The sequence below is a fragment of the Harpia harpyja genome, chromosome 2, assembly GCF_026419915.1.
Source record: "Harpia harpyja isolate bHarHar1 chromosome 2, bHarHar1 primary haplotype, whole genome shotgun sequence".
NCBI lineage: Eukaryota > Metazoa > Chordata > Aves > Accipitriformes > Accipitridae > Harpia > Harpia harpyja.
The window spans coordinates 25,424,036-25,449,466 of record NC_068941.1 but is presented as its reverse complement, the minus strand read 5'-3'; the positions used below and the strand labels follow the sequence as shown (position 1 = coordinate 25,449,466).

At 42.8% G+C, this 25,431-nt stretch overlaps 1 protein-coding gene across 3 annotated transcripts in view; it reads left to right on the top strand.

Moving 5' to 3' along the window:
- The window catches only part of ARHGAP24 (Rho GTPase activating protein 24), a 282,678-nt gene that overhangs the window by 40,721 nt on the left and 216,526 nt on the right, over window positions 1-25,431 (top strand). Inside the window, exon 1 of one of the 3 annotated variants that reach the window (XM_052773161.1) lies at window positions 15,382-15,557. The exons of 1 other annotated variant lie outside the window; for it this stretch is intronic. Coding sequence is in view for 1 of the 2 variants with exons in the window: in XM_052773152.1 (XP_052629112.1) it covers window positions 24,801-24,822 (22 nt within the window). In the remaining variant the exon portion in view is untranslated. Of the gene's footprint in view, window positions 1-15,381; window positions 15,558-24,655; window positions 24,823-25,431 lie in introns of those variants that run through there. One more of the 3 variants, XM_052773152.1, reaches the window with a different exon arrangement.

Genomic DNA, 25,431 nt, shown 5'->3' with positions numbered 1-25,431 from the left:
CACAGTAATAAGAGTGCAGAAATAACAGGCATAATGAGAATAAGAAACAAGGTGGTTAGTACTATGTGTACTGCAGATGGACAAGACTTGAGTTAAATGCCAGAAGAAATCTTCCCCTGTTTCTCATCTGCGCTCATGTGGAGAGATCTACCGTAGAGTAGATGTAGTCATCAGGTGTAGCAATGGAGTGGTGAATAGGTAGAAAACATGTGAGGAGGGTGTGTCTGAGCTTTGGGAACAGTCAGAAAAGGCACTTCAGTCTGGGCTCTCATGCTCTGTCTTGAGAAGTGATCTAAACATCCCAAAGGTACAGGTGATAGACAGCAGTCTGTATAGTGAGGTCCTCCCAGATGGTAAGTGATGCTCACCAGCAGTGGCAATGGAGCACCCATGATCTTTAAAGCTGAGACTCTCTGTGCCATAGGGTATAATAGGCACCTTCAAATTGTGTTGTGGATTTCAGCAATTTTACATGCTAATGTGCTTTCATCTCCTCTTTAGTGCATCTTAAAGCTGGTTTTGCCCAACTGATAGATTTATCTTGGCCCGTCTGTGTGTTATGCACAATTTGGTACAGTTTTAACTTGGATCCTTAACTTCCCAATGTCCTTATTCATTTTTTCGTTATCTTATTTCTTGAGGGTGCTTTGGCCACATACGGTGAGTCAGGAGCTTATTGAAATGGAATGTATTCTAGAATTTGTTATGTAACATCTTCTTGGATGTTGCTTGGGTTGAGTGACTTAGACTGTGTTATAAATGTGTTTTTCCTCTGTTTCTCCCAGTAACAGTGGGGTGTAGTGGGTGGCTGGCTGGCAGAGGTGATTGTTTCATGAATGCGGTTCATAAGTACAATGCAAATGGCTTTGGGGAGGAATTGAGCAGAAGTATCAGCACGGGGATATTACCATGAAAGCATCTGTGAAATGGAATGTTTCTGCCTTTAGCTAAACTCTGAAAGGCATTTAATGCATGTGACTGAACAGTAGTAAAATGGTTCTGTTTTCTCCTCTAAACCACGGTCTGTGTTGTGCATATCTGTTTCTCCTTTGGGAGCCCCTTCCTATGTCCCAGTTGTCAGTATCATTTTAATAATCAGGATATCGCTGCAGGCAGATGCCCACACATAGGTCAGTGAAACGGTGTGTCTGCTTAGGATTTTCTGCCCTGCTGCAGCATATAGCTGGCCCTGTGTTTGTGAGATTTGGAGAAGCTAAGATATTGAGTCCCATTATTCATATTAGTGTGTACCTCAAAATAAGAGACATGTCTAAAGGTGGTTTATTTTACTGAAGCAATTTCTGGCCCAGAGTTCATAAGAGCAAAATGATGTCCACTTCTCTCTTGCTCTTTTGAGACTCTGTTTACCCCCCATGGTGGGACTAATATTGGGCTACTTTTTCCTCCCCTCTTTCAGGCCACCTACTTGCCACCTAATACAGAAAAAATTATGAGGGCCTGCCAAGAATTTTCCTGTGCCAGAAAAAGTCCTACAATCAGTGAGTTCTCTCTGATTTTTGTGGTCCATGTAAAAACTGGCAAGACGTTATTTACTCATGCTTTATACAGTTGCTTGAAGTGATATTAGATGCGTTTCCTGATCTGTTGAGATGGGATTCACAGTCCAAATTCCTCTTTACTTTGATTCCAGTGCAATGAGTGGGTGACTTCATTCTGTTCCTCTGCAGCAGAAAACACAGAAAAGAAAATCCTGTGCCAGAATCTTTGAGAACTGAGCCGGGTATCCAACAGTCACCTTATGCATATAAGGTTTTTGTTGCTTCCTAATGGAAGCACAACATGTTGGGCATTGTAGCAACAGAGAGTCATTGTCCTGGAGAGCTTAAGTTGAAACAGATGTGTTAGAAGTGGGGGAGGAAGAACAAAGACAGAGAATAGCCGCATGGGTTGCCCAGATTCGCTTGGCTGGCAGAAACTTGGACTAGAATTGAAATCTCATGGCCCCTAGCTCATTGCTTTTTTTGGGCTGGATCCTGTTCTCTGTTTATATCACTCATGGCATCTGTCTCATTTCTGAGACTTGCCAGGTAGGTTGAAGAGAAGAAGTTAATGGGACATTACCACTGCAGTACGGATATCCAGAAGTTCCCAACACCACAATTACATTTTTGGAAGGGGGAAAGTAATAGTGGGGGTTTTTTTTAGCATCCAGTTTTGCTGAAAGATTCCAGTTACAGGATTGACTTATACATGACTTCTATGCAAGCATCAGTAGGAATGGTCTGCGACGCATTTCGCTGCTCTGAATTTTTCAGCTTCATTGTCATGTTCAGCAGTGTAGCAACTTGCTGCTGTCTGGGAAAGTGGGATGTCTGTGCCAAACCTTCATGCCATTGTACTTCTGTAGATGGGCCAGGAATAATTGTGGGCTTTTTTTTTTTTTTTTTTTTTTTTTTTTGATGGGAGAGTGGTGGGGAAGCTAGTCACAAGAGTATTGCATTTTCTTTTGCATCTGGTCCCCAAAGTCTGGCAAGCAGGAAGGCTCAAGTTGCTATAAAGCCCTGGTCTGTGTTTCACAGCTAGGTTCTGGCTGAGAACTGGCAAGGCTTCTGGCAGGCTCTCTGAGAGGGATTTGAGTCCCACTGTGGGCTTAATGGTAGATGCAGTGTGATCTGGTTCCATGCAAAGTTTCTTTTCTTGTGTAGCCAGTTACATTTTCTTCCTGCTCCACAGTCTGTATTGTATGGTCACAATTAGATGGGTGAGGGGAGCTTGAGTGGGCAAGGGAGGGCTTGGTTGAAGTAGACCTCAGTAAGTATTATCATCACACAGATCCTCTGTCAGTTGCAGGAAGAAGGTTGTCATTTTTTTGCCTGATAGCAAAAGTTTTACCTCAAAAAGTCAGAGACGTTCACAAAATAAATTAAATGTATTGGTGCATCAGGTTGAGACTTCCTAGCCTGGAGCAGGGGGGAGGAGGGTGACTTATCAGGAAAAAAGAGTTAAAAAGAGGATAAGCTTTTAACTTGTTATGGTTTAAGCCCAGCCGGCAATAAAACACCATGAGGCCGCTCACTCACTCCTCCCCGCCATGGGATGGGCAGGAGAAAATATAATGAAAAGCTTGTGGGTCAAGACAATGACAGGGAGGGATCACTCACCAATTATGGTCATGGGCAAGACAGACTTCACTTGGGGAAAAAAACAAAATCAATTTAATTTGTTACCAATCAAATCAAAACAGGATAATGAGAAGTAAAACCAAATCTTAAAACACCTTCCCTCCACACTTCCCTCCTACCTGGGCTCAACTCCACTCCTGGTTCTCTCTACCTCCTCCCCCCGGCAGCGCAGGGGAACAGGGGATGGGGGTTGGGGTCAGCTCCCCACACCTTGTCTCTGCCTCCTCAGGGGGAGGACTCCTCACTCGTCCCCTGCTCCAGCGTGGGGCCCTTCCCATGGAAGGCAGTTCTCCACCAACTTCTCTGACATGAGTCCTTCCCACGGGCTGCAGTCCTTCATGAACTGCTCCGGCGTGGGTCTTTTCCGTGGGCTGCAGTCGTTCAGGCACAGGCTGCTCCAGCGTGGGTCCTTTCCCACAGAATCACGGCCATCTTTGGGGGCATCCACCTGCTCTGGCGTGGGGTCCTCCATGGGCTGCAGGTGGGCATCTGCTCCCCCGCTCACCTCCATGGGCTGCAGGGGGACAGCCTGCCGTCTCACCATGGGCTGCAAGGGCATCAACCTCCTCAGGTGCCCCTCCTCCTCCCCCTCCTTCTTCACTGACCTTGGTGTCTTCATAGGTGTTTCTCTCACATTCCACTCCCCTCTCCACTGCAGGTTTCCCCTTCTTAAATATGTTATCCCAGAGACGCTACCACTGTTGCTGATTGGGTCTGCCTTGGAGCCAGGGAAGCTTCTAGCAGCTTCTCACAGGAGCCACCCCTGTAGCCCCCTCCCCTGCTACCAAAACCCTGCCACACAAACCCAATACACTTGTTAGGGCTTGGAACTTCCTGTGAAAGGCTTGGTGGAGATAAAGCAGATGATGCTATTCCTCTATCAGCCATTGTTTGCATGGCAGATGCTCCTTGCTGGTCTCCTTGTAAGTGGAGAATTTCTGTTATTTGGGTTGTTGCCTTAAAGTCTTTCAGAACTGCTTCTCCATAAATGGAGATAAGCAGATCTCTAGCAGCAAAGATAGAGGGTCAGAAGGGACATGTGAGATTGCAGAGATGGTTAGGTGCATAAGAGACCCTGAAGGAAACCTGGTATTGAATGCTGGGAAGCCTGTAATTTCTGTTCGGTATATAATCTCAAAGCTTTAAAGAGTTCCAGTAATGGAGAGTAAAATAAAACTGTTGGAAAGTTATCCCTCTGATAGTTACCCATAAAGGTAGATATTATTCCTAATTTGAAGTTTATAGTTCTTAGTCTAACTTGCTAGCTGTTGGGATTTAGTATACATTTTTATTCACTAGTTTCTGTTCCCTGATACCTGATACAGACACTGGTGCACATTGTGAGGCAGGTGTGAATCACTGGTAGCCTCTCTCAGGTCACCCCCTTGTTTTTCAGTGTTTGTTGTAGAGCCTGAATGCTGGAATTGTGTACTGATTTACAAATGCTCCTGTCTACCAAAGATAAAAGGTGGCAGCTTCCCTGATACTGAGGAAAACTGCATGACCAAGGCTTTCCTGGGTGCAGCTGGTGAGGTTCTTAAATCTGGAAATACCAGGTCCAGTCTTAGTTTCTGCATTTTTGGATCTGGATGTCTGTCAGAGGAGGCTTCTTCCACAGCCCAGAAGAAGCTGGGGAGCAGTGACTGTTCATTCCCATGCATAGCTTGCCTGTGAGGAGCAACAGATAATCTCCATGCTTGCAGTATGTACTGCGGAAATGAGATTAAATTTAAAAAAACAATACAACCTCTATGCCAGGCCCATTATATATGTATTTAATACAAATTTCACCAGCTCTGGTTAAATTGCTTGATGAAATAGTGGGGTCAAAAAGTGAGAGGTCTGTGTGTCATCCATCCTGAATTATACTGCATAAAGTAGTAATCCCCACTGCTTTGCCTTGGTGACTTGAAAGCATTAATCTGAGTACTTAAGGAAGGGAAGCATTTTATCTTCTTCAAGTAATAACCTTAATTATCTCATTGTTGCAAGAAGTGACCCTTTTCAGTTCTGTGGCTGCTTGTCTAGATGAGGAGGTCATTTGCCATGACACCTTGATAAAATCTCTGGAATTAAAAACTTTATGAATACACAGGTCATCAGACATACATTAGGTTCTGGAAAATACTCATAAAACTAAATGAAGCATGTGGGGATGAGTGCAGCAGCCTTTATTGCCGTGATTAGGTATCTAATTATGTTGCTTCATTTGAATATCTGATCCCATGCAGCCTCTGCTCATGGTATCACCTCTGCTCACCGCATCTGTTTTGTGTAATGTTGGGGAAACTGTGACAGAGGCTTAAGACAGACCTCTGTGGCAAGCATAATATAGATGCTTTAAAATACTCAGATGTAAAAATCCTGTTCTTGTGGGCAGGATTCTTCTTGGGTAAAGGGTCTTGATGAAGAGGGGAGTATCCATAGAGAGCTCTAGGGAGAGGAAGAACAGATAACAATGACGTTGCAAGAGAGAAACCCAAAAGCTAATTGAAGTTTTTGAAAGACTTTTATTAAGCACCTGGAAGGTGTAAAATACATAGCGGAAAGTGCTCCGAGTCAATTGGATAGCCTTGAAAATAGCTTGTATGTGGGGGAAGAATGGACAGATGCTAGAGTGACATTCATGTATGGGATAGCAGAAAGAGGTCCCTATTTATGTTTGATCAAAAGGAAATACGCAGAGTGGCAAATGGGGCTTTTGGACTATGAAGATAAAAGCCTTATTTTGCTGGACTGTTAAAATTAAATGGCTGAAGAGCTCTCTAGTATTTTGAAGTAAGTGCCACTGTTTGAGATGGAGGATTGTCTGTCAGTCATGCCTCAGGATGCATCCAAAAGAATGGAAGAGAAAGGACTTTGGACTGCTGTGTTTTCTTTTAATATTGAATCTGTTGCTAGAACTATCTGTCATTTCAATCCCCTGTTGGAATTTGAAGAGCTTAATTGGGAGATCCTGAAAGCTCCCAAAGCAAATAGTGGAGCAGAGTAAATGTTAAGCAGCTGTCAGTTAGTGCTTAAAAACTCAGCTGGCTCTCCAGATGAAGCACAGAGCTGTAGCTGTGTTTGTTCTAGCTCTGAGCTCTCAGCAACGTGCTACAGTGCAGCAAATTGTTCGTTTTTATCCCCAAAATCTCTGGTTATGCTTTAAGAGCTCATAGCTAACTTACTGCAGAGTTGCATGCAATCTGTCGTCTTTAAATCCATTTGATTTCACTAGTTGTTCCTGATGCCTTTTTGAATGCTGTTTTCAGAGAAAAAGGGGACATACATAGCAGAGGAAACATAACTGGAGAGAGTCTTGTAGAAAGATGCTATGCTAATAAGTTTGGGAAGTGATGGATATCATGTTACTTAACTGTCTGCCTTCGTAGTGTCTGAACACAAGAAGGTTTTCTCTCAGAGTTAGGCAGAGCTTTACAATGAGCAATCAAGATAGCTGTGCCACTGCTGGACTGAAGTAGCACTCAGGTTTTCCTTATCTGCAGTTCATGTGAAATGCATGGCAAACACTGCTGCAGCTTTGAGTCCAAGTGATCCATAACGTTGGTGAGCCACTGAACAGTTCTTAACCATTTTTTGACCTGGGTGTCTAAGTAGACTAACTGCAGAGATAAGCCTTAATACATGGTTGAAAGAAGCCCAGGCATTTAGTGATATCACCAATAAAATAAAATTTTAAAAAGCAAAATGAAAGAAAGCAACAGCAGCCTTAATAAAAGCATTTTCAGTGGTAGGGTAATAACAATGCATTCATAACATTAACAAAAAGCCACTGAGTCTCCTGGAAGGATTTTGAGGAAATAAACAAATATTGTCCACTGTAGATGCAAATCAGTAGTATTAATACACCTTGATATATTAGTCAGTGGCACACTGACAGGGTAAGCTATTCAGAGGGCTAGGAAATTATAACATATCTGGAAATATTTGTTGAAGTAGTAAGATGGTGGATGTTACCAGTCCCTGATGTAGCCTACGGGCATCTGTCCTCGAAGGAAGTGGTGGTGGATATTCCAGGAACACACTTAAATTATTGAAGTATAGATTTTGCAGGCAACGTCTGGCAAGCAGATCATCTGTGGCTTTACCAAAGCTCTTTGAAAATGACTGAGGTTCCCTTGGTATACAATGTGTTGGTGATAGTAGGTCCAGGTTTCATGCAAGTATTATATATTCACAGCACCTAACCTGTGACAATTGCTGTCATGATGATGTAATGAGATAAGACTAGAAAGGATACTTGTACCTGGAAGAACGCCTATGAAAAGATGAGATTTGCACTATCTGGGAAATGGTATGCTCCATTTGTAAGGCATTGTGCAAGTCCTGATAGTAGCAGTCTTGACACAGTAACTTTGTTGGATGAATTCAAGGCATTTTAGCAGTCCTATGATGCATTCTTTAAAATAATCCTTCAGTAATAGGGAACAGAGTTGTTTGTTTCCATCACTCTCACTTACTGTTGCTCATTAATGAAAGCTGATCAAGAGACACTATACATGGATTTTTTACTGCCTTATACAAGTCTTCAAAACCGAAATTTCTAATTTGTCCCTGGTGACTAAGCCTCTTGTCTCATGTAGAAGAGTGTTTTGTGGATAAATTGTGTAACAGTTGTGTTTAGTTTTTGCGCTCTCATTTTTTGTTGTGATCTAGTCATGTTCATCTCACCTCTGTTTCCCTTTGCAACTTAAATGATGTTCATATGATGAGGCTTGTCACTCTTCAGAGCTGCAGTCCAACAGGTCGGGCCTGCCCTTGGGGAATCTGTGTTAGTGTTAAACAGTGGTTCTGTTAGATTCCTCCTTCTCATGGGCCACCAGGATAAAATACAGTGCAATGTTTCTGTTTGTTTTCTCAAGTAAAAAATACAGACATTTCCTAATGAAAGCTGTTTGAGACATTGACTTCCTACCCCTCCATGCTTGTTCCTTACTGATGTAACACAACAGCGACTGACTCAGAGGGTGATGTTTTGCTGCAGATGTCAGCAGAAGTCATTGCTGTGATAGATTTAGACTTCGGGATTTTTAAATGAACACAAATTTTGCCTCATGCTATAACTGAATCTGTACAATTGCTGTAAAAGCTTTTTGTTACAAGAAAGCATAGGAGGGAGTACAATATCACCCCAGGAGGATGTTGTCTATGGTGTTTTCATATTTCTACTCGGAGATGAGCCTTGACATTTAGGTGAACGAGTGCCCTCTGGACAGGGTGTGCACACAGCTCAGTGGAAGTCATGGGAATTGTGAAATACAGACACAGTGACACTTACATAATTTCATTGTTGAGGGTTTTCTGAATTCCTTACCTGTTGACTTAACTCTGTTAAATTAATCACATCTGATGCATTTATTCCTGCAGTCAGGTTCATTGTGGGGTGCTGTTTTTTCCTTGTAAGTTTACTGCTGCTTTATGGGGTGGATGTTTCTGTTTTTCCATCCAGCCTATTGAGAAGCAATGTAAACTGGAGCTCCTGTTTACTGTTGATGAATAACAACCACTTCGTAGTGACTTGAGAAGATTGCTTGGCCAGTGGTGAGATCCTCGGAGCTCTTATGGCTTGGGGTTTTTTTTCTACTGCTTAAGCTAGTACATTGCTTATGAAAGTAGAGTGGCTCAGAGTCTGTGTCTATGAGAAGAAGGTGAGACTATGCATTTAAACACCAGTTAGCAGGAACATAACTATGCTATTAAGTTCTTCTTGCATTCTTGTGTATATACATTATCACCAAAATAAATCCTGACATGTAATATTTTTGGTTTTAGGCTGCTGCAGCTGCTAAATGGACAACTGAGGAGTTTTATGTAAGGTATTGCAGAATATAAGTGTAGATGTTAATTTTTAAGGGGAAGAAATCTTTTTTGCAATGTCAGTGTTCCCAAGAGGGACAGGCTAAAAAGCTTTTCTTCCATGTGAATTTCAGCTTCTAGGAAGATCCTGTTCTTTGGGGTTTTTAATGTATTTTAAAAACCCCAGCATTATTTTTGCATGACACCAAGGACTCTGTGGAATGTCCACTGTCAAACTGGGAAGAAAACCCATGCTATCTGTATATTTGAAGGTTTTACTCTCTATGTAGAAAGGAAAAGAAGTAAAATGTTCTGTTCTAAACTGTCATCTGCAAACAGGATCCAGAATTTGCTGGTTTGAGCTTTGACATAATAGTAAATCAAGATTCACTGTAGGAATGGCTACATTAGAAAGGGGTTTTTAATTTTTATTCCTTTCTACCTGCTGCCATCCCTTGTAGGGATACATATGCTTTTGTTTTGTGCTTCTGACCAATGACACAAGGTCAGTTACCTTCTGCCTGTCCTGTGAATCCAAATGAAATTTGCTTTATGGCTGGGAAAGAATAGTATGTTTATGCTAGTAAGGGCTAATTCCAAAGTAATCTTGGAGCAATATTGGAAGATGTTTAGGAAATCAAAGCCAAGTGGCGTAAAATCAGATCTAATCTGAGAACCTGGCAATAGTATTGTGAAGAGTCAAATCCTGTAGTTACTGAGTGCTTAAACAAAAACATTAAAGCTTTCTGTTGATGTACCTGATCTTGGTTGTCTTGGTTCTGCATTTCTGCATTGATCTGTTGCACCATAAATCATCACTATATCTATTGAAGCTCTATTCTGTGTCTTCTGACACTTTTTCAGTTCTAAGGAATTAGTATAATTTGAAGCATACATTACATGGGTGACCATCTTTTCCTCAGTCAGAACACAGTTGAATCAGCTTCCTTCTGTGTGTCCAGGACAACCTCATTTTGTTTTTCATAATGTTTTTAGTACAACTCTAGACTCAACAATCTGGACTTGAAGGAAGTAGACCAGATAAAATTGTTTGGGCTCTTATAAGAGGAGGAAAAATTCTCTGCTGAATACTGACATCCAACCTAAACACTAGGTTATTCTAAGCACTTGCACAGAAAGGAAGAGGGAAGTGATGTAAAACTTTTTAAAAAAAATTTAATATTACGGTTCTCCCAGTGACTTGATGTATGACATGCACATCTTAAGAGTCCTGCGTTAGTCCCAGTTGTCTAGACTGGAAAACAGAACATGTAGTTAAGAATTATGTTGCTGAGTGCAACTAAAAGTTGCATGTGAGGTTGAGTTGCTAAGCACAGGTCTGGAAGAAGTTGTAAGGCAGGGAAAGCAGAAAATCTATAAACTGATGAGGAATATCTTGCTGCAGTTGAGGGACATGAATGTGAAAGTGGCTGGATGCCTGTGGGTTCTCTGAGATAAAATGTTTCCCAGCTGGACAGCTAGATTTTGATAGATTTGAAGATGCAAAAATTATGCAAACATTCCTGATGATTATGAGTAGAAGTTTCCTGTATGTGTAGGGAAGATCTTACACTTTTCAATCCATTTTCAGATGTGTCAAGTTTTGGCCCTGTCTCTGAGCGCTTGCATGTTTGTGCTTTAGGGCTATTTGTGCAAGTAGCTTTACTCATTTGTGAAACATCTTGCACAATCTGTCCCTATGGAAACAGTAAAGATTTAAGCCACTTTTCAAGGTGTCGTCGATTAATTCTGGGTGTGGTTTGTCCTTTTCTTGCTGGGGACTAATGATACAGAAGAATATTTGGTGAGCTGTGGTTGCGTTTTCTACTTTGTGGCCTTAAATTTTGCTGAAACCTGCTATATTAAATTCCAGTTCTTTCCTTATTGACAGCTGTAATATTGAATGAAGGAAGGAAATAGTGGTGAGCCAGTACTCAAAAATATCCAACAAAAGTTAAAACAGTAGTGTTTAAAAATCCTACATCTCCCAAAATATTCTAGGCACTGGGGAGATAAGACAGCTTTCATCTGGAAGTGAGTTAAGGATAAGGTGAACTGATTTCCATGAAACTGAAAAAGGGAAATGACTGTCCAGGCTGTTCTATTGCACAACATAACTAGTGAGAATAGGATCAGAAGATACTTCCTGAAATGTGTAGTGAATTCAGTACTGCCTTCTCCATTGGTATTAGCCAACAGAAACTGCAGTAGATGCCTTCTGGGTTTAGTTACATTGAAAAAAGTGGTGGGTTTTCCTGCTTGCTCATACATTTGTCCACTTTGCTCACCAGACTGCAGTGATGCCTGCAGAGAAGCCCTGTTCCAAAGTCTGTGTGGGTGTATATACATACATGAACACATAGAGGAAGAGCGAGTCTCCTGTATATACTCTATGAAGTCCACAAGCTGTGCAAACCCACTCTTGCTAGACTGGAAAATGCCTGCAAAATAAGTCTGACTTACTGAATGAAATTCTTTTTTTTTTGCTGTTTGGGTTCCTGCAGGTCAGAACTCTTCAGCATATATCTTCAGGTGTTAACAGCCACACAGTTAACTTTAGCAGTAGATTTAAAACAAATAACCTGTTATGCCTTCTGCACTGACCGGGTGAGAAGCTGAGGCTCTGAATAGTAGAGCAACAAAGTCAATTTGCCCCTTCCACTGGCATAAAAAGCTTTAAGGGCGAGAGGCTTAGTAGTGGACTGTAAGTAGTTCAGTGGTGGTAGTAATTACAGATCCATTTCTACATAAGATGAGCAAGGAAGAGGGAACTTGACTAAGGTACTCTCTGACCCCCAACTAAGTGACCCCACTTGCCAAAGGAGCAAGGAGAAGGTTTGCCCAGAGGGGCAGAATTACCTTTGGAACTGCCTGCACTTGGCCATGGGTATTCCATGCCTGAGCAGGCCCAAACTGTCCCGGGCAAATGCAGATTTCATCCTCCCTGTTTCTTTGATTGCTTGGTAAAGTGTCTCTGGTTTGTCCCATTAGATGTTTTGGAAAAAAACCCGATGTGTTTTTCTTCCAGAGGGAAAGATTCAAAGTCTTAGTTCCCTGCCATGCAATGGTTAAGTCTTTGAAGTGTCTCGGTCTGCTCAGGTTTGATATCCAAGGAGTTAGATAGGAGCAGTCTTGGCATGGAAAACTAGCTGGGTACCCACCAGCACCAAAACAGGCTTTTCTTAGCCTTAATTGTGTATTGTATGGAGTTGGATAAATTGTTTCCAGTTTTAGACCTGTTCCTCCTGGCCCTTCCCTACTGTAGCTAATGAACGACTGGATATTGATGATGTACACATAGAAAAGACAACTCAGGCTGAAGGATTTCAGTGTGTCTTACAAATGAGCCCATAAAGCTGCAAATATGAATTGTTTTATGTTCTGAAACTCAGTTTTAGAAGGGTATCAGCTAGCAAACCATAATGGCTGCAGAAAGAACAGTAGCGAAGGGCCACCAATAAGCAAAGTAAGGAAGGAAATCTGACTACAAAGGGTGTCCTCATTGTTATTGTTGTAATTATGTATTAATAGCCAGACTTCAAATGTGCAGTTCTTCAAGGATGTGAGTGGCTTTGCAGCTCAGTTTTTGAAAGCACCTGCGTTGCGGGCACAAGGCTGTGAGCTTTCTGCTGTGCGCAAACAGGTCTGGCGCAGGACCAGGGCGTCTGCGTGTACCCACTGCTACACTCAGCAGTTGCAGTCTGCCCTGCAGCTTGCTTCCTGTGTGTCTCTGTGCTTAGGAAGTACATTGTGCTGCTCTCCTTTCTCTCTGGTAGCTGGAAATTTCCCTGGGGTTACTTCTCTCTGAAGAGAACAGTACAGTTACAGAAGAGTAATTTCCTATAATTTAAACAAGAGGTCTTGTGTGTTAATATGGCTGTTGTTCAAATAAAGGCCCAGAGCTGCAGAGACAAAAGTTACAGAAGTGCCTGAGTTAAGTTTTTACATAATGTCGATTACTGTGATGCATAAAGTGAGGCTCCCATGTGTACAGGCACCTCATCAGAGCAGGCATGGTCCTTGATGGTGGAAGGCTTTCCAGCCCATTAAAAATGTTTTTTCTAGTATGTCATTCTGGCTGTTCTCCCTGGGAGCCTGCATTTGGCAGCTAACCAAACCGAAGGCCAGCACAGGTATCCCGCTGTGCATATGTTTAATTCTGTCCTCCTTCTCACCATCTAAAGTTTGTGCATGTTTACCTTCTCTTCCTGAGCAGCCATGTATCTGTATACCCTGTTTACTCTCTGAAAAAAAAAAACTTACACTCGCATAGTGTCAGCAAGACTCAGTGGTTTCTTCAGACTGGTGTGGTTGTTGGGACAAGCTGCATTTTGGCGGGGCAGCATGCTGTCCCTGATGCTGAGGACCTCTGTTGGCCTCATCTCTGAATTTGGCAGCAGGATGATAGGAGTGGCTTTGCTCTGCCTTCTCCTTGTTTTATCTCCGTGGACTTCTTTTCCGGGGATAGGAGCGGGGACCAGCCCTCGTACTGAGCGGCTTGCTTAGTTCTCTCTTCTGGCTGGCTAACTCATGACAAGCTGGGAAGGTGATGAAAGCGTCTTGGGTATTCCCCTTCATTCATGCACTGATATCTCGGCTGGCTGCTGCAGGTCTCAATCCTTCTTGCAGCATTAGTGAGAGGCAGAGTTCAGAGATTTGCTTCAGTATGGATAACCAAGCAGCTGAATGATTATTTTTTTCTGTTAAAAGTAGAAGCTGCTCCAGTGCAGTGGTATCCCATTATCACTGCTGCCAGCTGTAACATGTCATATGTTACAGTATGTAAATGTTCTTCAGACCTCATCTGTTGAAAAACTTCACAGATCTGAGTAATTTGTTAGAAAACTGATTGCTTTCAAAAGGCTGTAACTAATTCTTGTAGTACTCAGCATTTTTTAGTGCTGTCACATTGGGTGGAGCTGGAACCAGCAAACGCAGAAGTGTGAGAAAACGGGTCATGGGAGGGAAGTCGGTGGGAGTGGGTCTAGGTCTGTCCAAGCTGCACACTCATCAGATGCTGAGATTCTGGGTCATGCAAAACACTTTTCCAGCTCCTACAGATTTGCCAGCTCCAGTCATTAGAGGAACAACACGTGCCTGTTATGTGTCGTTGAAAACGGGCAGGGTTTTGTCGTTAGTGTGTACAGTATGCATAACCCTGCTTGGGCTTGAAAGTGTAATGTTGTGCTGTTTTCCACTACTATTGGTAGTAATTTTTTCTTATGATCTCGTTGTGGTATAGTATTAGAAACTGCTTTTTGTCTCCCGATGGGGATCTGGAAGAGGAGACCAGTGACACAGAGCAATTAGGATTTTCCGAGAGAGGTTGTGTTTCCACATAAAACCAGTGCTGTGGGGTCTGGTGTGCTGGACTGAGGTGGTGGGAGGGAGGACGGAGGTTACACATCATTCATTCTCTCTCTGAATATGGGGAAAAGAAGAGTGCAGCCTCACGCTCACTGAGTCACCTGGGAGCAGACGACAGTCGTGCCATTCGGAGAGGGAACGGCAACTCCTGAAACCCAATTACAGCTGCAGTTTCCATCATAATTCCCATTCCGATTTCTGCTGTGCGGCTGAGTCGGAGCTGGGCCTGTGGAGAAGGTACGCAGCGCTCCTTGTACGGGTCCCACGGAGACCTCCGCCGGGTCCACACAAGGTAAAATCCTTAGTCCTCCTTAAACAGACCATCGCACTAAGTTGCAGAGATGGCGGCTGTTGAAAGTCGGTGAGTCCAGACCACTTAGAGCGTGTTTGGTCGACTAAAGAGGCATCCCAGGCAAAAACAGAAAAGGGGAGGAGGGGCGGCAAAAAATCGGCGTAGGGTCAGAGGGTGTCTCTCTGTCAGCAGGCGGCCGACTCCTCCGTGCGCGGCGGGAGCGCAGGCAGCCCCTCGTCCCGAGGGGACGAGCAAGTTGCTGCCGCCCGCCTAAGGCCTGCGGCAGGCGCGCGCGGTCGCGCTGTGAGGAGCCCCCGTGCGCAGCGCCGGTTGCGTGTCCCCCCCCCGGGCGAGCGCGGGCCCGGCGCCGTCGCACCGCAGTAGCAAGTACGCGGAAACAGTTAACGGAGCGTCCGCGGGCGCTGTCGGGGCGGCGGGTGCCGCGTCGCTGGGATTTCCAGAGACGTCTGGGAAGGGAGCCGGATTCCTCCCCGGCGCAACGGCAGTGCCGCTGGCGCGCTCCAGAGCTGCCAGCTGCCAATGAAATCTGAAACCCGGGCTGCGTCTGAGGGCTGGCCCTGGGAGGCCGTTCCAGCCTCTCGTTCTGTATATTTACACATTCATACACACAGAGCCACTCTTTCTAACTTCTTGGGCTGCTCCTCGCGCGGCGGCCGGGGTTCCCGAGGACGCGCGGTGGGAGCGTGGAGGTCCCGTGTGGCGGTGGTGGCCCTGTGCGTGCACAGGTCCGCGGAGCGGTTGAGAGAGGGGGAAGGAAAAGAAACTTCTAAGGGCAGTCAAGCTGAAACAAGCTGTCACTGTTTCCGAATTCGTCTTGAGAAGCCACCGCGTTTATGGGTGAGCATATTGACCCTGCTTGCGGAAGGTAGGAGTCCTGGTCGGGGACAGTTTTGGAGCTCTCGCTGGATTGGGTCAGCGCTGCAGCTAAAACCAGGGTAGGCTGCATTGATGCGATTTTTACCTCGGTGACAAAACCGTGCGGTCTTGTAGGACAAATGATTGCTGCAGACCGGGAAGCAGCGGCAGCAGCTGTCTGTCTTACGGCGGTTCTTGTCTGCCGGGGTGTGCGCGGGTGTGCGCGCGCGCGTTGTTGTGTGCTGTTATTTCTTAACAATGTTAAATATACTTCATAACAGGGTTCCTTTTTGTTGGTTTCAGGGGTACAAGCAGAGTGTGTGTCATCTGACTACTTGTTGGCCCTTTGTGCTTTCTGCAATTTCCATGTTAATGTTCATCTTTGGATTTGTGATGGTTGTCTTAAAATCTTCCTCCTTCTACACAAGTATCTGTAGCAGGCTTTCAGAGGTATGGTCCTCACTGGGACAGACTTTGCCATAAGGACTTTGATTGTCATCACGAAAAGAGTTAGGGAATCTTCAGTGGATTTTTAGAGCTACTGAGTGGATTTCTAAGATAAGGGAGTAATTGTCTTCTCTTTTTTTCCTCCATTGGACTTGTACGGAATATTTATCTCTGTAGCTTTCTTAGCAGTACCATGCATGTATGTTGTCAGTTTGGGGGTTTTCTTCTTTCAGCAGAGTAGCAAATAATTCATGTTTGATGATGTTGGAAACATTTTTACAACAGATGACTGGAAATAAACAGCAGGGTTTTTTTAGATAGGTACCTGTGTCCTGTATAGGTAGAAATAAGAAACCAAATTAATTCCCTGGGTAGCATAGTCACTTCATAATGCTGAATTTGTCTAATATTAATCTGAATTCTGTTTGTCTGTGTTAAGTAGCGTGGTCGCTGGGAGAGACCAATAACTCTTTATTAGATCAGCGGGTATGAAGATGCTGTTAGGTTAAGTTTTTCTGTTGCAGAGTAGTTCTGTACCTGGAAGGTGACAATAACTTCTGTACATTCAGGGGAAAAAGATTCCCTGTGAGGTAAGAATTAAGGGAGGGGGTTTTATCAATACAAGGGGAAAAGCATCTTGTCCTAGCTAAAAATCATTTAAGTGGCATCTCATACTCACAGAAAGCATGCAGAGTTACAAGCAGAGGTAGAGAGAAGGAAGGACTGAGAGTCAAGTGCTTTTTTGCAGTCCCATGAAAATTTTCATGTTGTGGCAGGTTTTGTTATTGCAAAAGGCATCTTCTAGTATGTGATACAGTGACTTGTGTTAAAAATAAATGTGCTTAGAACTCATGTTTCTTTGTGCATGGTATCTAAAGTTATTTGTCTGGCTTTTCTTTGATTGTTGTCCTGTCTCTCAGCTGCTTTTTACTTCTCTTTTTCTTTACTTGGCTTTCATTCTTTAATTAAATTAGATAGGTTTAGTTTGGAATAAACAGTGTCCCCACCCCCCCACGCCCCCCCCTCCCAAAAAAGTGCCCCACAGTAAGTAAAAAATGTAAAGCCATGTAAAAATACAGCTAACAACATGATTCTGAGTGGAAGGCATGACTTCTTTGCACTGTATGGCAATGCGCTTCTGGGCGCAAGTGAGAGGGAGGCTGTGGGTTATTCCTTTAAGACATGTGCCTCTCCTGTGTTTGCAGGCTGGTGCGTGAAGATCACTTTTATTAGTGATCCTATAGCTAGGTTCAGTTTTCTGAAGATGGAGTTTAGAAATGAAGTCTAGAAATGAAGATCCCTTAAAGGAAATTGCCTCACAAATAATAGTTTGAACTGCTGTTAAGGTCATGTCTTCAGGATTGAGCTCCATGTGCAGCTATAGCACACAGGCATCTCTCAGGACCTTTTCGCTTCTCTCTGCTTGATTGAATATCTGATTTTTTTTAAACACACCAGGTGGAAAAAAAAAAGGGGGGGGGGAGTTGAAATTCACATGGGTAGTTTGAAGTGATTTGCATCCTATTACTTTTAGCTGTCTTCTCTGCAGGCTTTTTGGTGACCTGATGGCCTTTGGAAGTATACTTTATTTCTGGAGCTATTACTTACTTACAGGCTTTACCTATATTGGGCAGAGGGAGTGCCTGACGTGATTTTTTTTTTAAAATAACCTCCTGGAACAGAGTGCAACACTTTATCATATTGGGGTGGCATTTGTGTTGTGAACTGTCTTGCGGGTGAATGAACTGTATGTTAGCTTTCAGCCAGGAAGAAAAAGAAAAGGTTGTCTTCTCTTGGCATTTTAAAACAAGAAAAACACTGAAGGAGAATATCTGATATAGGTTTTCTTTGTTCACTGTCTGGAACTTGGCTTTCTGTAATGTTGAGGACTCCAGGTGAGACAAGTGGCAGATATTGTTGGACGATAAGGAAACACACAGCTTTTTGTGAAATGTGTTGCTCCACTGCCAGTCTTGGGAGGAATAGAAACTTAAAAAGACAGTAGAGGCCAAATTTCCAGTTTAGATTCTCTTCCTACATGTAAGACTGCAGATTTGGTTTATGTTAGTTTCTATTATTATGCTAAAAGCAAGGATTTCAAGTTAGAGTTGTTTTTTATTGCCTTTGCCTGCATTTATTTAGAAAACTTTGATTAGTTTGCTTTTTTTTTAATTGGGGGAGAAAAGGTGGCTCAGTTCTATAGCACTCAAAAGGGTATGAAAATACTAGACTTCTCAAAGATGGATGTACTTTAGCTTCATCAGCATAGCAGATGTCAACAAGCCCTGTGATAAGACAGATAAATACTCTTCTTCTGCAGAGATATAATCAAATGGTGCTGAAATGCCAGCCTTATAGCAGCAGGGAGGGCACACAGCCTTTGGTGGCAGTGGTACTGTGGGAGCCAGGAGAGGCTGCCTTGCCAGGGCACTGTGCGTGAGGTCCCAGAACCAGCTGGATGGTGTTAGGAAGCAGCTCGCTTTGGTCCCTGTGGTGTCCCAACCTCAGTAGGACAGCCAGCAGCTGATGCCTCCCAGGCCTCATAGTTTTGTCATCTTTGCTTTCAATAGGTACCCCCAGGATATGCCCGCAAGCCAGCTGTGGCAGCCAGTCTGTAGGTGGCTGATCTTGGTGTGAGGAGATGCATGCTGAGAAACTTCTTCCTATTCTGCAGCTTCTGGTACATTTCCTGACTATTCCCTTCTACTTCACCATTTTGCCAGTTACATTTGGGTGATCAAAGTGTGGATGGTAAAGACTGCAGTGAGGCTGTAAATTTATTTTGTATTTAATTGATTATGAATCCAAAATGAACCAAAAGGGTCATTGATTAGCTCCCACTATAAGCTAGATAATTTATTTTTGAAAAATATCCTCTTTTGCTAACAGAAAGTCAGTTGATAGACTTTCAGTGCTCTGCAATATAGTCTGTTGGTGTAAGTATCATCAGTCTTAAATTACGTGCTTTACTGCTTGTTTTATTTGACTGTCTTTAACTACCAGCTTTGTTAGCTCTGGTTCTTATTAGCTCTTTGTATGTTTAATAGCCTTCTCTATCCAAATTTCTGCCCCTTCTAGAGTTACTATCTTATTCTTTACCTTCTCTTTGTAAAAGTGGAAAATAGAGTTCCTTCATTATGCTCTCCAATTCTTTAGTTATTCCAGCCTTTTTTAAATGGTTTGCAGTTTTCCCAAATGCTTCTAGATGTTTGAATACCAGCGCTGGAGGTAATACTTAGGGTGCAGTCCTGTGAAATCCAGAGACACAATGACCTTTATACTTTCTTTTTCCTTGTTGAATGGTCTTGTGATGACATTAGAGATGGGGCTGTTGTGCTGAACAGGGACCTCAGTTTTACCTTCTGGAGGATGCTCTCAGGTACTGTCAGTTCTTCACAACTTGCACATCTACTGAGCAAGAACACACAGGCTGGTGCACAGACGACTGGCTGTCAGTCACCTTTCCTCTTTGTAATTAACAGCTTCCTTGATACTTGTCACCTGCACAGTTTTTCAGTCATGATCTTTTTTTTTTCTTTTTTCTTCCAAGTCATTGGCTAAACTGCAAAATAAGGTAGTTCCCCTGAGATTAGAAACCACCTGCAGTATGATGCTTTTTTTGTCTATGGTCATGGTTTTTGACTTATCTGTTAACTGTTTGAATTAATTTTGTCTGCCTCGTTCAGCTCTTGTTTCATTGCACTTTCCTAATGAAAATGTCATGCTCCACCAAGCCAGAGGCCTTGAAGGAGCACACAAGCTAAGTGCTTTTAATTTTAACAAACTTCCGTTGTTTACTGTTGTACTGGTTAGTTTGGAGCTCTATGGCTCAATGAGACTAACTTAAGCAGCACGTGTTGAATTCCTTGGCAATGTTTATATAGTTTCTTGTCATGAAATACCTTTCATTTTCCTATATTTAGTTCTGTGCAATTTTGTATAATAGCAATTACGATTAGTAGCTCTTTAGTGAAGACATTTTTCATGTCTGTTACTTCCAAGAAGTAACTGTTCCATCCAAGAAGTAACTGGTGTGTTCTTGTCATCCTTTTCCCACATCTGCCTTTGCTTTTACAGCAACTTAAATTTTAACTGGACTGGTGTTCTTGGCCTGCCAAATTGAACAATCATGAAGTGTTATAAAAGGTAAAATGCAAAAACCCAGCAATTTGCCTGGATCTGGGAGGCAGTAAGATCCCTCTAGGTGTCACTAATTGGGAGAACCAAACATGCTTTTTCCTGGGTTAGTGTGGTCTGGGCCAAAATATGTTGGCTATTTCCATATTTTGAGCTATTTCCCTGTTTTGCAAGGAGGTAAAGTGCTCCTTCAGCAGGCAGAAAAAGTAGCCTTCCAGTTAATCCTTACTCAGATGACCCAACCTCAGCTCCAGTGGCAGCATCCTGGATTTTCCATAAGCTACCTTTCTAGCTGTTTCTTTAACCTCCTCCAGCTACCACATCCTCTGTTGTGAGAAGAAAAATGTGAAGAAGGATAGAGGTGACACCAGGGGAGTCCCTTACTGCCCGAAAGTGCTAGTCATTTGCAGCTTAAGCTGGAAAAGGTTTTAAAAAGGGCAACAAGAACGGTCAAGGACACAGCACAGCTTCTGTCCAAGAAACAGCACATCAGGAAGGAACTTTTCAGCCAGGAGATGAGATGACTGAGAAAACTGCATTAATGAGTGGCATGGAAAGGGTGAGCAGATGCCAATTCTTCCCTTAGTTTCCAGTACAAGAATCCCAGGGTGTATTCAGGGGTGACAGTGGCAAGCTCAAAACAAATGAAAGGAGGTAGTACTGTGCACAAGATGTAAATAAGGTGTAATTATGATGCACAAGTCCTTGCCAGAAAATGTTGTGGTTAGTAAAGGGAAAACCCAGGTTTAAGGGGTAGCTAGCCGAAAGTATTGTTGCATGCTTGTCTTAGTTATCCTGCTTGTCCCTGAGGTTTTACTTTACTCACAGTTGGAGACAGGATGCTGGGCTCGGTGGACTTTTTCCATCCCATTGTAGCCATCCATTTGTTCAGTTTTGACCCTCTTTTGTTTGGATGTTACTTATGCAGGGGAAAAAAACCCCATCTGATACTCTGTTTGTGGCTTGATGGAAAGGAGCTGAATGACCACAGCAGACCACTGCTATATGTGAAGTCTTGCCTTCTTCATTTGGAAATGTGTGGACATAAGGAAGGATAAGAGCTGGTGTTGCAAAGCAAGTTGCGATGAATCTTTGTGCTTTTGATTTTTAAAGATCACAACCTTGTTTCCAAGTAGTGCTGTGGGGGTGTGTGGCACAATCTTACAGGATGAGTATTTAGAAAATGAATTGCAAGAGTGGATCACGTGAATTAAAGTGGAGCAGACCCCCTGAGCATGCTGGAGCTTACTCAAGTAGGGAGTCTTTCTCTACATACCTTGCTTGCCATCCGGCACTGTAGAGGTGGAAAAAGAAGAAGCTGAAGTGCTACCGTGCTCCAACAATCCCAGTGTGCTAAATGACTGTTTAGCTAATGGGAGAGCACTACAGTCAAGGGTGACTTAAAGTATGCTTAAGGCCCCTCTTGGGTTGCTTGAGAAAGAAAAGTGATGCAGAGGCTGCAGACAATTAGCTTTGCTTCTCATTTTTCAAATCCTACTCTGTGCATCAGCTGGATGTGGTGACTGCCCCCAACGCCCAAAATGGTCCATATTTCTTTCAGTATTTTTTGGGAAAAAAAAAGTTTCAGTAAATCCCTAAACCTTGAGGAACTCTGCATTCTACAGTAGCTCCAAGATCTTTTTGCCACCATGGCCATGTGTATTTAGAACCGGCTACTTCAATTTACTTGATTATTACTGTAATGGAGTGCCAGTCATATTCACCTTACCTAACTTGGGCTTGGACTGGGAAATAAGAATTGCAGTTATCAATGTATAGCACAGAGCATGATAAAACTCATTCTTAACACTTCCTGTTGGACCATAACAGATCGCTGCAATTCTAAGACAAGTATGTGAACACAGACATGTATCTAGGAGATGAAGACAGACTTCTGGAAATCTATTTATTTAATGATATCATTGCCTAATTATCAAGGTATTGTCTTGGAAAGTGTGCTGAGTAATTTGGGGTCTTAGTGTTGTTAAATGTGAGATAACGATGAAGGAAAAAGCTGTGCTGTACATCTGCTTGTAATTATAAACTACCTACTATGGTATTTTGATTATCCACAAGAAGTCAGAGCAAGCAGCCTACTTGCTGTATAAGCTTTTATACGGTGGAGTCTCTAGACACTTCCTTCAAGAGTTTGGGTTTCTGGTTGTTTTCTCTGTGTATGTGTTTGTGTGTCTCTATGGTGGGCTTGTGTTGAACTTCTAGCTCTTATCCATGATTGAGATCAAAATTGCATGTCAGATGCATGGATAGTGACTGTGGTTATCAACTACTAAGTGGTCTTGCAAAACACAAAACAAGAAATCTTGGATGCTAGAAAGAAATCTTACCTCTGGCAGTTGCAGTGTTTGTGCAGCTGTTCCCACAGATGTTTCCTTTTTCTTCTCTTTTTTTTTTTAATTTCTCCTAAGAAGCAAGCAAACTGAGGGAGAAATGTTAAAGGGCCTGCCTGGAGAAAGAGAAAACTTGCAATGCCTTTTAGCTTGGAGATAGTGATGTACCTTGTTTTAAAAGGACTGTGAATTCTTACTTGATGTTTGCAAGTACAAAGCCTGCTTAGGCTCTCTATTGAGTAGAGCTAAATGGAAGTGTCCTAAAATGTGAGCTTTGCAAATGGGCTTTGAGAGTCAGAATCTGACTGTAGTAATTGGGGATCATAATAGCATTGCTGGAACCCAAATTGATTTGATCTCAGTAACTTCAATGTGAAATTTCCTGAGTTTAGAAGTGAATAGGAAAAGTCCTGGTCCAAAAGGTTGTTCTGACAGAGCTCTGCAGTGTGGCTAAAAATGAAGTTTCAGAATGAAAGCATAGTAGCAACCCCTTCCTCCCCCCCAGTCAATAACTGGTTTCAAGATGGAGACTAATTTTGTTCATATGTATTGCAAAATATCATTCAGCATCCACTGTAAGACAGGTTTATTCACTGTTTTTTAAAAAAACAAATACAATTCCATTATATGGCAGTGGGAAGTCTTGAAGGTGCCATTTTAAATACAGTTCAAGTAAAAATGCTTCACAAGTCAATAAATTAATTGGAATGTAAAACATTATTAACATTTGATGCATGATGCTGAAACCCCTTATCCTCCTAGGAGAATACAGGGCTCAAACTGGAGTCAGTTAACTTTATCCTCCAGAAATGTACAATAAATGTATAATAAATGATATTTGTATAGAGATCTATGTCTTGATGCCAGCAGGCTTTCTTAGGTTGCTTTTTCTCTCAGGGGACACAACTAAATAAGCAGCAAGAAGCTGTAAGAAGGCATATTGTAAGTAGTGTTTTTGAGTATTGAAAACTTACGAAAACCAATATCTGTCCATAAGCAAAAGAGACCTGGTGCTTTTGGGTTGTTTAGTTTTCCATGTAACCTGGTATGTGTGTAATGTCTGCTGCCTGGACTTAACCAGCCGTGCTTCAGTCCTCTTTCTTAAGAGAAAATCAGACCTGGCTTTGTGTATTCCAGTGAAAATGAGAAAGCAGCCTTAACCTCTGCACATAAATATGTCAGATGGGTAGACATCAGGGAGGGAGCAGAACTGTTGTGGGTGATAATGCAGGAGTAAATTGGTGTAATCTGTCCATGAGTGTGCTGGGATGAAAAAAATTTCTAACAAGAGTCAGGAGTTCCTGGGTGGCCTTGGGACTGCTAGGTTGGGGGTAAGGGGAAATACTAAAATAGCTGGTTTGATGGTGCTTTTTCACTTTCTGAAAGTAACTGTGTTGCTGGCTCCCATGAGGCTTCAGAAGCTGGGCTTAATGAATAAGGAAGTCCTTTCCTGTCCTGCCTGTTTGTCATGTGTGGACAGTTGTGAAAGAATAGTCTAGTACTAACCATAGGAATATTTTACAGGTATTATAAAATGTGCCAGGGCAAAAATGTAATCAACAGCAAATCAACATGCTCGCAGTAGGGCCCTTATTATTTTCACTGTGATGATTCTATCCTGTAATGAGCTGGCTATTAATTAATTTCTGGTAACTTTACTGATTTTGAAGAATTTACTAGGCTTTAGTATTGATGTTACAAACAGTTCTGGTCACTTGCCATGATGATTCGACTCCTGATTTAGTCAGCTGTTACTGGTAGGCTTTACCACATTTAGAAATGGTTGTTGGCTCTGCCCTTTGCAGTGGTCTGTGGGTCTTTGTATGGGAGTAGCCATGTTAGTCCCTTCAAATGCTGCCTTCTGCCAGGCATAAGGGGAGAAGGAAGCTTCTGGGAAGGAGCAGGGGGCAGCTGCGATGATGACTCTGTAAATTGGGGAGCTTGGCACAGTTTCATATGCACAGCACTTAAAGTATCTTGCAGTTGGCTGTTGAGTCCTCTCCTGTTTAATAGGTGCTGAATTTCCATGTGTACCTCTTGTGCTCCTGCTGTCAGCCTGGGCTCACAAAGCTCACAGTGCTCTCGGCTGACAGCAGGAGAGGACTAAGGCAGCCAGTTGAGTGTGCACCACATGGCACATTCAGTATCAAGACTATTTATCACATAACAAGATTAAGCTATCAGGCAGCACTGGCATACAATGCAGGCTCACACAGCTCCCAATACCTTCCCTTGGCAACGGGAAAAGTGCAGAACAGGAGTTTGGCATAGGAGTGATCCTCTGCTAGCATTAGAAATAAAATCCTAAATGCTGAGACTGCCTTCAGACGTTTGCATGTATTTGATGGTGTCACTCCTGGGACACTGCTTCAGAGATCTTCTTCTCCCAGCATGAACAAGAAGGCTGTGAAACGTGAGTTTTACCATTTCTTACTTTCATAGAGACTACTAGAAAATGGTATCTTAGCCAAAAGGACATATTAGTTATTGTTAGTCTATATATGACTAGGCAGTAAGTATTTTGCACCTTACTTAGGTGTCCAGTAAGTAATGATAAATTACTGTAAAATACCTGGTGCAAATACCCAGTAAAGAAAATAATTTCTAGTCTGTGCTGTTATACCAAACGCTGAATGAACCCAGGACAATGAAACAATAAAGAAAAGGTCACACTACTACAGCGGTGGGTAAAAGACTGGAATAACGGGATACAAGCAGTGCTACTGAGAGATTTCAGAGGGACATGCCTTTGTGGTATTTCAGTTTCTTTTTCGAGGATGTGAAAAAAAGGCAGTTATCACTGAGGTGTTGCTGTGGACAGGTAGGTATGACAGGGAGTAGATCTGATTTCACTTGCAGACTGATTGTCTGATAGTGCTGCTGGACTGCTAGATTGTAGACGGAGCAGTTGGGATGTGTTGATAGATGTGGAAATGTGGCATGAGGAGCTAATTATTTCTCAAATGACTCGTCAGAAAATTTTTGCTTTTTTTTGCCTCGGAGTTCATTAAAAGCTTTCACC